Source organism: Pantherophis guttatus, chromosome 11 (assembly GCF_059756535.1).
Source record: "Pantherophis guttatus breed Tessera chromosome 11, ASM5975653v1, whole genome shotgun sequence".
Lineage (NCBI taxonomy): Eukaryota > Metazoa > Chordata > Lepidosauria > Squamata > Colubridae > Pantherophis > Pantherophis guttatus.
In genome coordinates, this window is record NC_142073.1 from 159,381 (window position 1) to 172,961 (window position 13,581).

A 13,581-nucleotide genomic window follows, 5' to 3' on the forward strand; every position below is an offset into this window, starting at 1 on the left:
CAAGTTCATGTACTGGAGAGCAGAAGCTGTGGCCCCAGGCCAGCAGTCTTCCTCCCTCGCCCAAATAGGATTCGCTCTATGAAGGGCCCGGCCCTGCCCTGAAGAGGGGGAGGCAGGCATCTCCAGCAGCCACTCCAGCTGTCTTCTGTACCTATGCCCCTCTCTTGGAGGCGGGCACCTGCCTACCTAGGGCCTCCTGCTAACGCTTCTTCTGGAGTACCCTGGAGCAAAGAGCTGCTCCCTCCCTCCCTCCCTCCCTCCCTCCCGCCTGCTGGCGGAGCAGCCTCTCCTTTCAGAGACTCCAATGGCCCCGTCTGGGAAAAGAGTGCTCCTAGCCAAGCAAATTGGGCAGAAAAGCCAGCTCCACATCCACTTGCCTATTACCAAAGCTGCTTTCCTGATCTTGCTCACTGCTGTTTTCCTAGTAAGGTAAGGACAATAAATGAGGGCAAGGAACCATTGCCAACAATGCTTTCTCTCTGCTTTCTCACAGCCAGCATAGCCTCCGAAGTTACTTGTGAATTGCCTTTAGAGCTGCACAAAAGAAGGGAAGACTCCTTTCCATTCAAGGCAGAGAAGCCCAACAGCCTCACCCAGTGGGCCCTGGCCGTGGCCTGGTCTGCAAGGTAGCCTTTGCACTGGAAGGATGGGCTCTGCTTTCCACTCACGCAGGAGGGAGGAACTTCCCCTGGATTGGGCAACCAAAGAGCCTTTCTCTGGTGTTTTTTGGAGTAGAGTGTGGAGGATTTGAAAGGCTGACTGTCCCAGAGCAGCTGCCTTACCTGCAGCCAGGTGTCTTGGAACCCTGACCAAACAGTTTGCCCTTCCACTGAATTCCCATGCAGTTCGACTTGCTCCTGTCCCACCGGATGAGCACTTTCTATCTCCATATCCAGGTTTCTCTTGCAATCTTTCTCGCCGGGCACCAGTTTTTCAGTCTGAGGAAAGGCAGAAAAGAGGTTATACCAGAAGGCCCAGGTTTTTTCTGCCCTTAGCCACGTGGCAGCCTCTTTGGAGAAGACGCCGCCACCCCCGCCATCCAAGGATCAAGCAAGGCATCCAAACAGATATTCGCGATTGCTGACTCAGCTCTTTGCACGCTTTCTGCTTTGGCCAGCAATGGGCCTCCCACTCAGTGGGCTAAGCAGCAGAGTGTTTGCAGCAGGGTTGAATTGGCCCAGAGGAGACTGAGAAGCTGATGAGTGGATGGAAAATCTCATTCCTCAGAGGTTCTTCACTTCAAGAGGTGTTTCCTGATAGAAGCGGATTCCACAACAAAGCAAACTTGAGATTACTTTTTACTTTGTTATTGTTTGCGCTTTAGTTTAGTTTAGTTTAGTTTAGTTTATTTGATTTGTATACCGCCCTACTCCCGAAGGACTCAGGGCGGTGAACAGCCAAACAATAAAATACATAGATACAAAAAATTTAAAAACCAGATAAAATCAAATTAAATCATTTTGGCCCAGACAGATTAAAACACCCCAATAATTTAAAAACAGATTAAAATTTACATATTTAAAAAAGGGAAGAGATTAGGCCAAGCCCGCCTGATGGAATAAAAAAGTCTTCACAGCGCGGCGGAAGGTGCGCAGATCCGGGATCCTCCGTATCTCTGGGGGGAGCTCATTCCAGACGGTAGGTGCCCCCACAGAGCTGTAGGCTGCTCAGGGACTCTAAACTGTAACATAAACATAAATCCGGATGGCTGTCCCCTCTGAATTGGCACCCTCCTTATTCCTTCCACCATGCTGCTGACTCACTGCAAGAGCCCAAAGGTGCATATGCTGAGTGGGGAAGGGCGGGGGGGCGGGGAGAACACCAAGGAAAAGCACCCACCCTACAGCCCAAATGAAACTGGGTGGACCACTTGGAAGCTTAAGGTGCATCACGTGGCCTCATCCATCCAGCTTCTCACACAGAGGTGGCTGGACATCTTTATAAAACCTTAGTAAGGCCACACCTGGAACACGCCATCCAATTTGGTCACCAGATTACAAAAAAAGATGTTGAGACTTTGGAAAAGGTGCAAAGAGCAACAACTAAGAAAATTAAGGGCCTGGACACAAAAACATATGAAAAATGGTTGCAGGAATTGGTATGGCCAATCTAGAGAAAAGAAGGACTACGCCTGAGATGATAGCAGCATTTCAGTATTTGAGGGGCTGCCACAAAGAAGAGGGGGGTCAACTTATTTTCCAAAGCATCAGAGGGCAAGAGAAGCAACAATGGATGGAAACTAATCAAGGATAGAAGCAACCTGGAGTGAAGGAGAAACTTCCTAACAGTGAGAGCAATTAACCAGTGGAGCAGCTTCCCTCCAGAAGTTGTGGGTGCTCCATCAGTGGAGGTTTTTAAGAAGAGACTGGACAGCCACCTATCTGAAGGGGGGGTTGGACTAGAAGATCTCTATGGTCCATTCCAAATCTATGGAATTGGACTGCCACGCCCTGCAGGGAATCCTAAGGGAGGGCAGGAGGAATCACACAGCCAGGGATACAAGGCTGGAATTGGGCTTGCCCGAGGGCTGCTTGTTAACCTGACCTGGGGCTGACTTATGGGTTATGGTCATGTGCAAAAACCGCACGTATGTTTAGGCTTTGCAGTTTGATCTGTGTCCCACCCAAGCCAATAACAGATTCCCAGAGGCAGCACAAACAATTGTTCAGGTGCAGCTCTGTGAACGGCATTCAGTCTGTCAGCTGCAGTCTTTGCTTCAATAACTGCTCCTGCCACATGGACTCAGCCAGGCTGTCAGAAGAGGCCCAGATCTGAGTGAGCCAGGAAAGGAGACTTAGCTGCACTAAAGAGAAAAGAGCTTCAAGTCCCCAACAGAAGGTTCTGGGTCTAGGCTCTCCCTCCCTCCCTCCCCTACCCAGGCTTCTCTCTCTCTCTAGCCAAAGCTTCTTAGCCAAAGAGGATCCTACGGAGGGAGGGCAGCTGTGAGCAAAGTCCCCTCATGCTCGCTCACTTGCAGAGACGTCGTCTTTCCGGGAGATTTCACTGTGAAGATCTGGAATGGCCTGTAACAGTTCTTGACTTTAAGTTTTGTTCTTCAGAACCTGCAAGGCAGAAACACGTCCAAATGGCTGAGCAGAACCTAAGGTACAGGGCAAGAGACCAGCTCCAGACATAAAATCAAATGCCAAACTTCAGAATCTCTCCACCTCATTTGTTAAAGACCTCTAAAACTCTGGCAGCCAACCTGGAAACCAGAGCCGAACTTGATGAATTTCCCTTTAATGAAGGCCTGGTGCTGGGCATGGGGCTTTCAGCCAAGGAGTGGAGGGAACAGAGGCCCAGGCTGGATGACCAAGTCTCTTACAAACAGACTGGGCTTTTGCCTTCTGCAGCTTGAGGCTAAGGCTCTAGGGAACTCGCCAGCAAAACTTAATTTAATTTAATTTAATTTAATTTCCAATTTATATACCGCCCTTCTCCCTGAGGACTCAGGGCGGTGTACAGCCAAGATAAGAACATAGAATACAAATATTAAAAACAATTAAAAATATATATAAATTTGGCCCGAAAGTTAAGAAGTCACAAACTGATTAAAATAATTTAAAATTTTCTTCTTAAGCCAGCCCGGCTTGCTGGAAAAGATGGGTTTTAAGGGCATGACGGAAGGCATTGAAGACCCAGGCGGAAAGGCCATCCCAAACCTCGCAGATCTCTTTCAGTGGCTCATCTGATGCCCCCATTTCTCTCCTGATCCATCACAACCAGAATCACCCCAGTTGATGATCCTTGGTAGAAAAACCTATTTTCTCTGAGCCATTTCATTTCATTTGCTACTTCCAGCTCCTGTTTGGTCTTTTGCATAATTCTGTTTTCTCAAAAAAGGAACAGCATGATGTATACATATGTACATCTATACTCATTGATTAAAGCAGTGTGAGCTTTTTTCAACAGGCCTTGAGGGATGAGAGAGCCAATGCATGGACAAGAATGACACAAACTGCACACAGAGAAATAAATACACAGAAGAAAGGAGAAAGAGATAGAGGAAGGAAAAGAAGGGGCAGAGAAGAAGAAAGGTTGTGGCAAAATAAAGAAGGGTAAAGGGTAAAAGAGCAGCCCCGAACAATTAAAAATGAAAGTTAAAAGATAAGATGAATGAAAAATGGTGGATAAATGACTGTACATGTAAATATGTTTATGAGAAACAAAAATAAAAACTTTTTTGGGAAAAAAAGAGAGAAATAAATACACAGCTGATAGTCAGAGCTGGCCAGAAACTCCAGATAATAAGAGGGTAGCCGAGGTCTAAGAGAACGACAGGTTGCCTGTAAGTGAAAGGATGTGCTCAAAAGACTTTATAAAAAAAGGAAGCTGGACAGGTCCCCAAAAGGCAACCAATGCTAGGAAGAGCTTTTTGGCTTGCAGATGCATCCCCAGAGTTATGCCTCACCCTCTCTGACTTCCAGGCACCAACCAGCCCCCAGCTCTTCCAGTGGAGAAGGGGTTAAAGGCCAGAGAGCAGCCAAGATGGGCTGCACTCCCTCCCCAGAGTAGTGAGTTAATTCTTTCCATCAGAAGCAAGTAGTCAGATTTAATCTATTTAGCAGCCTAATCAGAGATTTCTCACTTTGCTATTTGGCTGGAAATGGCTATTTTCGGCACTGAACTACCAACCCAAAGGCCCAGGGACCCCTTGTCTTTCATGCCAAGCAGAGCAGGAAATGGAGGGGGGAGGGGGGCAGGGTTTCTGACAGAAAGCATCCCACACCCACAGACCCTTGGAGCCGAGCTGTGCTTGGGACAGCCCTTGAAAGCTACTTCCAGAGGGAGGCAGTTGCGGTCTGCCATTGGCAGCGGGGCCTGTCAGGCTCTGCTTCCTGCCTGGTCCAACTCCTGGCCTGTGAGAGGGACCCTGAAGAGCCACTAGAGAGTAAAGCCCTTTTGACCTGCAGCCCCAGCACCCAGCAGAGCAACTCACCTCTCAGGAGACCTTTGCCTGGCATATGCGGCAGGTTTGATCCACTGCCACGAGGGTTTTTTTAAATATACAAAATGAAATTAAAGGACTAAAGGGAAGCATGAAAGGTAAACCCATTCTTGCCTTTTGATGGAAACATCAGCAAGCCTGAAAGGGTTGGCTCTTCCTAGCACTGCCATCCTGTCAGTATTTGGGGGAGACCTTTCCAGCAGCTCTGCTTCCCAATCAAGGGCCCCCAGGCAGGAACTGCCCCCTACACCTTGCCTCGCTCCCTGCAGAGACTGGAAGAAGCCCAGCAAAAGGGAGCTCAGGACCCTTCCTTGGATCGGGAGGGTCTCCTCACAGTCACTCATGCCCTTGTCACCTCACGGTTAGATTATTGCAACGCGCTCTACATGGGGCTACCCTTGAAAAGTGTTCAGAGACTACAGTTGGTCCAGAACGCAGCTGCGCGAGCTGTCATGGGTGCACCTAGGCCCACATTACACCAATTCTCCGCGAGCTGCACTGGCTCCCTATTGGTCTCTGGTCACAATTCAAGGTGTTGGTTATTACCTTTAAAGCCCTACATGGTTCAGGGCCAGGTTATCTTCGAGACCGCCTTCCGCTGCATAGCTCCCAGAGACCGGTAAGATCCCACAGAGTTGGTCTCCTCCGGGTCCCGTCAGCTAAACAATGCCGGCTGGCGGGCCCGCGGGGGAGGGCCTTCTCTGTGGCTGCCCCAGCTCTCTGGAACCAGTTACCTCCTGAGGTCTGGACAATCCCTACCCTACTGGCCTTCCGAAAAGCGGTGGTGACCTGGCTTTTCCGGCAGGCCTGGGGACGTTGATCTCGCTCTTGTGAGTTTTTAATGTTTTTAATTTTTCAATGCTTTTTTATAATTATTTTTTAAAATGTATTGTGAGCCGCCCTGAGTTTTCGGAGAGGGGCAGCATATAAATTTAATTAATTAAATTAAATTAAATTAAATTAAATTCCTCTCGTGGCCTCTCCAGAAGCCCTTGCTCTCCAGAAGAGGCTGCAGGGTTATTTTTAACAAGAGATTCCTTTCTGCAACACAAAGGCATGGGCATTGTCCTCCCAGTCCTTCCTCATCAACTGGATGGTGCCAACCAGTTGATAGACAGACATCTGTAATATTTCAGCTTTAAAAATCAATTAATCTGCATGTTAATTAAAGTCAAGCTGGCAGGAGGAGGAGGGGAAAAAAGGGAAGGAGGGAGCAAGGAAAGGAGGGAGCGAAGCACAGAGGGCGGGCGGGTAGCGGGATGGCAAACTCATTGGCACAGTGCCATCCAGTCAGTGGCAACGCCACACTTGCATGTGATAGCAAGAGTGGCTGGGCAGAGAAGCCCTGCATCCTGCATTGAGGCCAGCCCAAATGAAGCAGCCCAGGGAAGCTACTCAGAGTAGGTAGCCCTGGACACAGGAAGACACTCTCGGATTTCTCTTGCCGCCTGAGAGCCCACCCATGGCACCAACAGGGCCCCCACCATCAGCTCCACCCTCTTCAACATCCTGTGCAGTGGAGCCAGCACAACAGAAGACAAAGGCTGCCATCTCTGCCACCTTGGAAACAGCAAGGGAGGAGGAGCAGCCCTGCCCGTTTGCCTCTTCCGCCAGTGTTGAGGCGCCTGGGCATCCAACCCAGTTGCAGTGGGCAAAATGCCAGCAGCTGCCTTCCTCAAAGCACTGCTTCTTTGCCCACCAAGGTCCATTTCAAGCTGGCATTAAAGAGACAAAGAACCCAAATTTGCACCAAGGCAGCCGACATCAATGGAAAAATGCCGTTAAGTCTCAGGTATGCCCCTTTCTCTGATGACAACGATCAGCTAACAGTCTAACAGGAAAAAGGGCGCCATGTCCACAAGGAAAGACTTCTCCAGCCAGAAAGTCAGCCTCGTGCTCTATGGAGAAAACAGGTGAAGGATGTTGCTCAGATTGCAGGAGCACCAGTGTGGACACGGGCATGAAGACACACGGAGGAGGTATGTACAAGACAGGCATGCCTGCATACCCACTTGCGGAGCAGGTGTTCATTAATCCTGAGATGCATTTGTAAAAGGGAGAGGGTTTCCACGGGAGACGGGCAGGCAGTTGCCTGCACGGATGGTTTGCTGCCTTTGACCCACTTTTATCCACGCTGGGAAGATTTTAAAAAGACCCCCACCCACCCTGGAGCCAAGGCTGCGGATTTATTTCCAGGCAACGTTCTCGCCAGGGAGATGAATGGGGCTCTGGGAAGACCAGTGCAACATCCATCATGAAGGATGTCTGTGTATGGGGAGGAAGAATGCTGTTCAAATCTGCACCAAAAGAAAAGCCAGAGCAAAATGGAAAGTGCCCACGTCAGAGAGCGGTGGCACAGTCCCATCCGTGCCAAGGTTTCTGAAAACATCCATTCATTTGGGTTGCTCGTGCTGTTGATCCATTCAACTGCTACCAGTTGAAGTGAAACCCCCAAGATAACATTAGGCCAGGGGAATATTAGTTGGCTCTCCTCTTAGTAGGAATGTGCAAATACAGAAGCCAGGCACTGTTTCATCTGAAGAAAACATGGAAGAAAAAGCCAGCATGGGCATGCTCTCTGTGGCACTGCCAAGCAGAGGGAGGGAGGGAGGGAGGGAAAGAGTGGGGGAGGGGGGGCCTGTTCTGCCTGCCGTGTGGCTAGAGGATTACAAAAGACAAGCGGACAAAGATGGGCGGGCGAGAGGAGCATCAGATCTCTCATTCTTCCTCCAGTCCACTCCTCAGGGCTTCTGCCAGCTGCTGGCTTTCCTGGGCTCTGTCAAGAGGCTCCTGGAGGAGAGCTACCCTCCAGTGCAGCAGGGCTGCTCATCTCGATCCCTCCTGCAGTGGAAAGCTTTTCATTTGCATCTCATTAAGCAAGGCAAGCAACTTTCAGAGGGACAGCCCAACAATGAGGGAGGCAACGAACCCACCCTCGATGCCACAAGCTTCCCTTCCCCTTCGGCTGATAAGCCCCATTGTGGTAGCAGGACATGACTCCAGGGCCAGCGCTTAGGAACCTTCCGCCTTGTGGAGGAAGAGTGGGAAGCCACAGCAAAGCAGGTGCCATGGACATCCATGTGGGAACCGTAACCTTTCTTCCTGGCCCCTCCAGAACTGCCCCCGTCCTGCATCTGGCCCCTTCTAAGGAAATGAGGGGCTGGGAACAAAGCCCCCCCTTCCTGGAGAGCTTCAGGGAAGTGGGGCTGGGCTGGGCTGGGCTGAGCAAAGGCAGCTCCTGACCTCCTTTCAGGCCTACCCAGAGGTCGCTGTTGCTCTTCTGAAAGCCTCCTCAGCTGCTAAAGCCAGAGGGCTCCAGAGGGCACAAAGACAAAGCTTTTGAAAGGAAAGGGGAGAGGTCTAACCACAGGAAGGTGGGCCTGTCCTCTTTCTTCACCCCAAATGGGCAGGGAAGAGCTGGCAACCCGTAAGACACCTGGGGGCAGACCGACTTTCCTATGGAGCTGATTCCCTTTCAGTGGAGTGGAAGCCAAAGCCCCAGGTGCCTCCCTGCTGGCCTTTGCAAATGCTCTTCCCTGAGGGAGGTCAGGTGGGGGGAGGGAGGAAATCAAATGGTATCACCTGCTTCCCCCCCCTCCGCCCCCCAGGTTTGGTTCCATGCAAGCACTAAAAGATCAAAGAGCAGCCTTGGTGGAGAGGGGACTGGCCTGGGCCTTCGAGAAAGCAGAAAAACAGAATACGAGAGTTGGAAGGAACCTTGTGGACAAATGGCTGTCCTATCGCCCCTTAAAAACCTTCAGTGATGGAGGCAACCAATTCCACTAATTGTTGTCCCTGTGGGGAAATTTCGTTTTAGTTCTAAGTTGGATCTCTCTCTAGTCTGACCCTCTAAGCACAACTCCACATTGACCCAGAAAGACTCGCAGACACCCAGCATGGCTTCAGGCCAGCAGAGGGGCCTGCCTGGACAGAGCTCTTGGAGCACCTTGCCTTCCCTGGGTCCTTTTATGCTTGTATTAAACTGTTGCGTCTACCCAATTGTTTCGTTTGCTACTCAGTTTTAAAATCCACGAAATTTCCACCCTGGAGGATACTGCTGAAAGCAGCATCCGAAGAGCCCCAAGTCCTGTAACCCACTGTTGTTCCTCCCCATTCCTGGGCAGGCCCAGCCACCCCCTTAGTTGCTTCTGGGGTGGACACAGGACCCCCTCGCCTGTCCCCTTTCGCAGAGAAACGGCTTTCCACACAAGATAAAATGTTGGCATCTGGGGTGAAATGGCTTGGCCATGATGCCCAAGATCTCCCACCATTACCAAGTGAGAGAATGGTTTTTCTCTGGAAGAGCTACCATCAGATTTTCAGGTGACTTTATGCTGTCTTTGTTGTGACTCTTCTCCTGCTCCTTTCATGGAAAGGAGAGGAGCCGAGGCCTCTAGAGGCCCTGACCTGCAGCCAACCCCCCCCCCCCCGCTGTTTCCAACAGCTGAACACACACACCCCGCCCCAAAGGGAGGGAGTTGGAGTCCACGCAAACGGCAGGCGCATTCCAATTGCTGAAGTCCACAGCTCAACCTGCCAAAGTTCTAGCACAGAAACTGGATTGAATGCAGCTGCTTACACTCCAAGAGAGCCATGAACAGTTTGCTGACCTCCCAGGGCGTGGGAGGTCATTCCATGTTTAGAAGCAGCTTTGTCTGTAAAGAATTATATGGAAGGAGGAAAAGGAAATAAAATGAAATTGAAGTATCTAGAGGTTTCCTCTGATGCAAGTGGACCAAATGGTATCTAGCAGCCAAGAGCTGCTCTTTCAAAATCCCTACTTTCAATCCTAGGGATTCTCTCCTCTCCTTCACATGCCAACAAAATCAAAATTCAGTAGTAGATGAAAACAAGATTACTTGTAAGCAGTTGTGCAGTTTTTGTTTAAATCTTTGTTTTCATGGAAGCTCCCGTGCTTCACTGCCATCCTATTTCCCAACTCTCTGTTCGCTGGATTTTACCTGCTACAGAAAAAACACATGGACTATTGCTGTTAATTGATGGGCAACTTCTCATTTTAACTGTCTCAAATCTTCAGGAAAGATGCACAGCATTTCCCAAGCAAGCCAAAGCAATTTCCTTTGCAGCTCTGGTTCAACCAGCCAGAGGAAAGAAACAGCTCTCTTCCTATCAAACACGTACAGAGGCTCTGTAACTCCAGGAACTCATATTTCTAATGTTTTCAAATCCAACAGCTTCCCAGATAAATTAATCAAATGGCCCAAAAGTTGGGCATGTAGTATGAAAGGTGAACTTGCCTTTCCAGCAATAGAGCAGTATCTATTACAACCTTCCTTTGTGTGTGGTGTCTGGCTCAGGGCCTCATTATTCTACCAACTTTTCTTCTCTACCCTCCCAAACCACGGAATATGCACCCAGCCATCCACTTCAAATTAATACTATCACTTCCTGGCTTCTCCCTGACCTCATGCAATCCCCTGGTTGTACCTGGGAAAATCCAAGGGGCCCCTGGAGTGACCAATGGTCCTTCCCATGTGGCTGTCCTATAAGAAATCCAAGTAGAAACCTTTCTCAAGGATTCCAAGCCAGCGTATGAAAAGAAGGAGCCACCGTTCCCCAGGGGGAGGAGGTGAGAAAAAGAAAAGCAGAGCCTCCTTATACGTTCTGCTTTTGAGATCAGCAAGGGGCAGTCCTAGTGCTTCTGTTGCCCTAGCAACACACTGCTGTAAAATACAGATTATGAAAGCGCATATTATTTAGTTGCTGCCTGAGTAGACTGGCGTTTCTGAATTCCTTACCAGAAGAATTAACGAGGCAAATTGTAGGTTTGCCAGTCTAGTCACAAGGCTCCTCCGGTGCCCATCGACTGGTAGTGGGCTGTTTCACTGATGGAGGGAGGAGCAATTCCTCAACTTGAAGCTGGCCTGGAGCCCACCCCTCTATCCCTGAAGATGAGCCCATCTCTCCAGCAGATTCAGAAGCAGGAAGAAGCCACACTGGTGAGGGCAGGCCACCCCTGGCCCAGGCACCTGAAACATGGAGGAGAGCTCTCCCTTGACACTCGGCAACCAGAGATCCAGAAGCTCCATCCCATTGGGAAGATGTGCAAGCGTCCTGCTCCTTGGTTGCTCATCAGTGAGCTGACTCCTGCCCTCCCCCACGGGGGGCTAAGCCAGGCCTGGGAAGAGGGTGACCCAAAGTTGCACACTCAACAAACCTGTACTTGAGAGCCCCGACCAGGAATGAGGAGGAGAAAAGCTGCTCCTCTTGCCCCAACAGGTCTGCTCCCTTTCCAGCCCAGTCACCTCGAATCCTTCCAGCTCTTTAATTACAGAGCAGTGGGCCTTTTGGAAAGGGGACAGAGATGCAAATGTCCTCACAGGACAAAATCTTCCCAAGCACAGAGAGCATTCAGAGAAGCTTAAAGGAAAGTGCAGTTGCTGCTCTCTGACTCACTCACTGTGCAGTGGGAATCCTGTGGCCTCACACCAAATGAAAAGGAATAAATGGGGAGACACCCAGCTGAAGCACCCTCCTGCATTATGGGGAGGGGGAGACCCTCTCACATGCAGCAAAAGCCCCAACTGCCACTCCACGACTCCCATAATGCAGGAAAGGAAATAAAAGCAGATGGCCAAAGCAAAGGGAGAGGCTCTTGCACCCTTTGCAGTGGCCGAAGCAGAAAGGGAAGCCAGGCCCATTGATTCATGACAACCCTCAGAAGAACCTCCAAAGCACAGGGTGATGGCGAGGGGAGCCAGTGAGACAGGAACCAGGGAAGAACCATCCTGTACAATTAGAGGAAGGGGGGAAATCACACCTGCCAGTCATGAATGCCTGCAGCCTAGATGGGAAAGGCTAAGCTGGCCAGGCCTCTGCCCCCTCAGCTCCTAAAGGCCTGGGCTGGGCATGGAAAGGCCAGAAGCCCACCTCACCTCTGTGTGCTGCATTTCTAGAGCAGCCCCTTTCCCCCCACCCCTTACTGGACCTCCAGGTGCAGCCAGCATAGCTGGCAATTGCTCCCCCTCCACCCTTTCAGAATTGGGAGAAATAGATTTGTTCCAATGGATTTGCCCAATTTGATTCTGACTTTTAATCAGACTGGAATATTCCTGATAAATTGGGCAAAAAGATATCCAATCTCCAATCCCAGCCTTTCCTAGATTTCTTCTATCTTTGTTTACAAAATGTGAATGTTATCTTCACTAAAAACATGAAAATAGTTGGCATACTACGTATGTATGTATCATACTATGTAATAAAATACCTATATAAAATGATAAAGCAGCAGTTTTCTAAAAAGCCAGGGAAGTTATTAGGGCAGTTAGCCAAAAGGCTGGCAAAGAAAATAGACTTATTATTGGGATTAATTTTTAATGGCAACATTCCTCAGTGATTGCCTAACCTTTCTCAGGTGCCATGACCAAAAACCTTTAGGTGAATTGAAGCTACTTGGGTGGGGGGCGGGGGATCCAAAATTGTCAGCGAGGCAGTTCTTTTTGCAAAACATCCAGGGTAATTTTGGTGGGAGTAGGCGTGTTGCAAGCCAGGAGAACTCAGAGGCAGGTCTATTTCCTTGGGAGCAATGATAATAAAGACAGGAAGTCAAAATGTTCCCTGACCCACACCGGTCCCACCCCAGCCTCTTTCATTCCAGCGGAGCTCACGGCCATTGCCAGCACCAGGGAGAAAAAGCTCCCGGAAAAGCCTACGGGCCAAATTCCCCTCCTTCCAGCAGAGCAGAGCAGAGCAGAGGAGAGGAGCTCGCTCTGGGACCCTCGGAGCAGCTTCAGTGTCTCAGAACTATTGGCGCGTCTCTGTTATCTCCTATTACCTGGAGGGGAACCACCGGAGGGGCGAAGGGAAAAGAGCTGCCAGCCGGGCTTTAGATGGGCCGCAACGCTTGCTTAGGCAGGGCAGGGCTGGGCTGGGCTGGGCTTCTGCGGTGCCAGGAGCGTCCCAGGAGGTTGCGGAGGGCGCGTGTGCGCGTGCGCGTGTGTGCGTGTGGGGAGAGCACGGACCCCACAGCCGAGCGGGCGGACCCAGAGCGGAGCCGCTCAGCAGCCCCAAAGCCGGGCTGGGCAGGGGCGCCAGCGCTCAAACCGCCCCGCACGCCCACCGGAGCTCCGGCCCACGAGGAGAGCAGTCTGGGCCGCCACGCGCAGAGACGGGAGCCGAGCTCGGGAGGCCTACCTGCGCCCGCCGAGGGACGGGGGGGGGGGGCTCCATGTCACGCCGCGGCCGCCGCCGAACCCTCCAACCCCCGGTCGGCTTCCCCGGCGCCCTCGGGCCTGGCCCCGCCCCCCGCCGCAGCGGGCCAATCCGAGCCGCCCGGGGAGGTCCGCGCTCAACGGCCTGGGCACAGCAGAGGCGCCGCTTGAGACGCCGCCGGCACCAGCCAATCGGAAAAGGGAGCCCGCCGTTGCCCGGCAGCGAGAGGACGCGTCGGGGCGGGGCCCGCCGCCACGTGGAACACGCCGTGCGGCTCTACCCGGAAGCGCACTTGGCGGGACCTCCCCCGCCCCCCTTGCTGCCTCCGGTTTCCCTTCGCGCCGAACGCCCGGAGCAGCACCGCCCCAGACGGTGGGCGGGGCATCTGATTGCACCTCCCCATGAGCGGCACCCTGGATTTTAGAGTATCCTTACCTAGGCGAGGGACAGGATGGTGTGGG

The 13,581-nt window shown here is 51.4% G+C and overlaps 1 protein-coding gene across 24 annotated transcripts in view; it reads right to left on the bottom strand.

The window, feature by feature from the left end:
- PMFBP1 (polyamine modulated factor 1 binding protein 1) overlaps positions 1-13,378 on the bottom strand; it is a 24,522-nt gene extending 11,144 nt beyond the window's left edge. For 10 of the 24 annotated variants that reach the window (XM_087877398.1, XM_087877392.1, XM_087877381.1 and 7 more), the window contains exons 1-3: positions 13,103-13,309; positions 2,972-3,062; positions 783-938 (exon numbers count right to left, since the gene is read on the bottom strand). In XM_087877398.1, coding sequence (XP_087733524.1) covers positions 783-890 — 108 coding nt within the window. In that variant the 5' untranslated portion in view covers positions 891-938; positions 2,972-3,062; positions 13,103-13,309. Of the gene's footprint in view, positions 1-782; positions 939-2,971; positions 3,063-10,707; positions 10,771-12,314; positions 12,485-12,743 lie in introns of those variants that run through there. The other 14 variants (XM_087877386.1, XM_087877379.1, XM_087877383.1 and 11 more) reach the window with 6 other exon arrangements.
- Between the last annotated feature and the right edge of the window lie 203 nt (positions 13,379-13,581).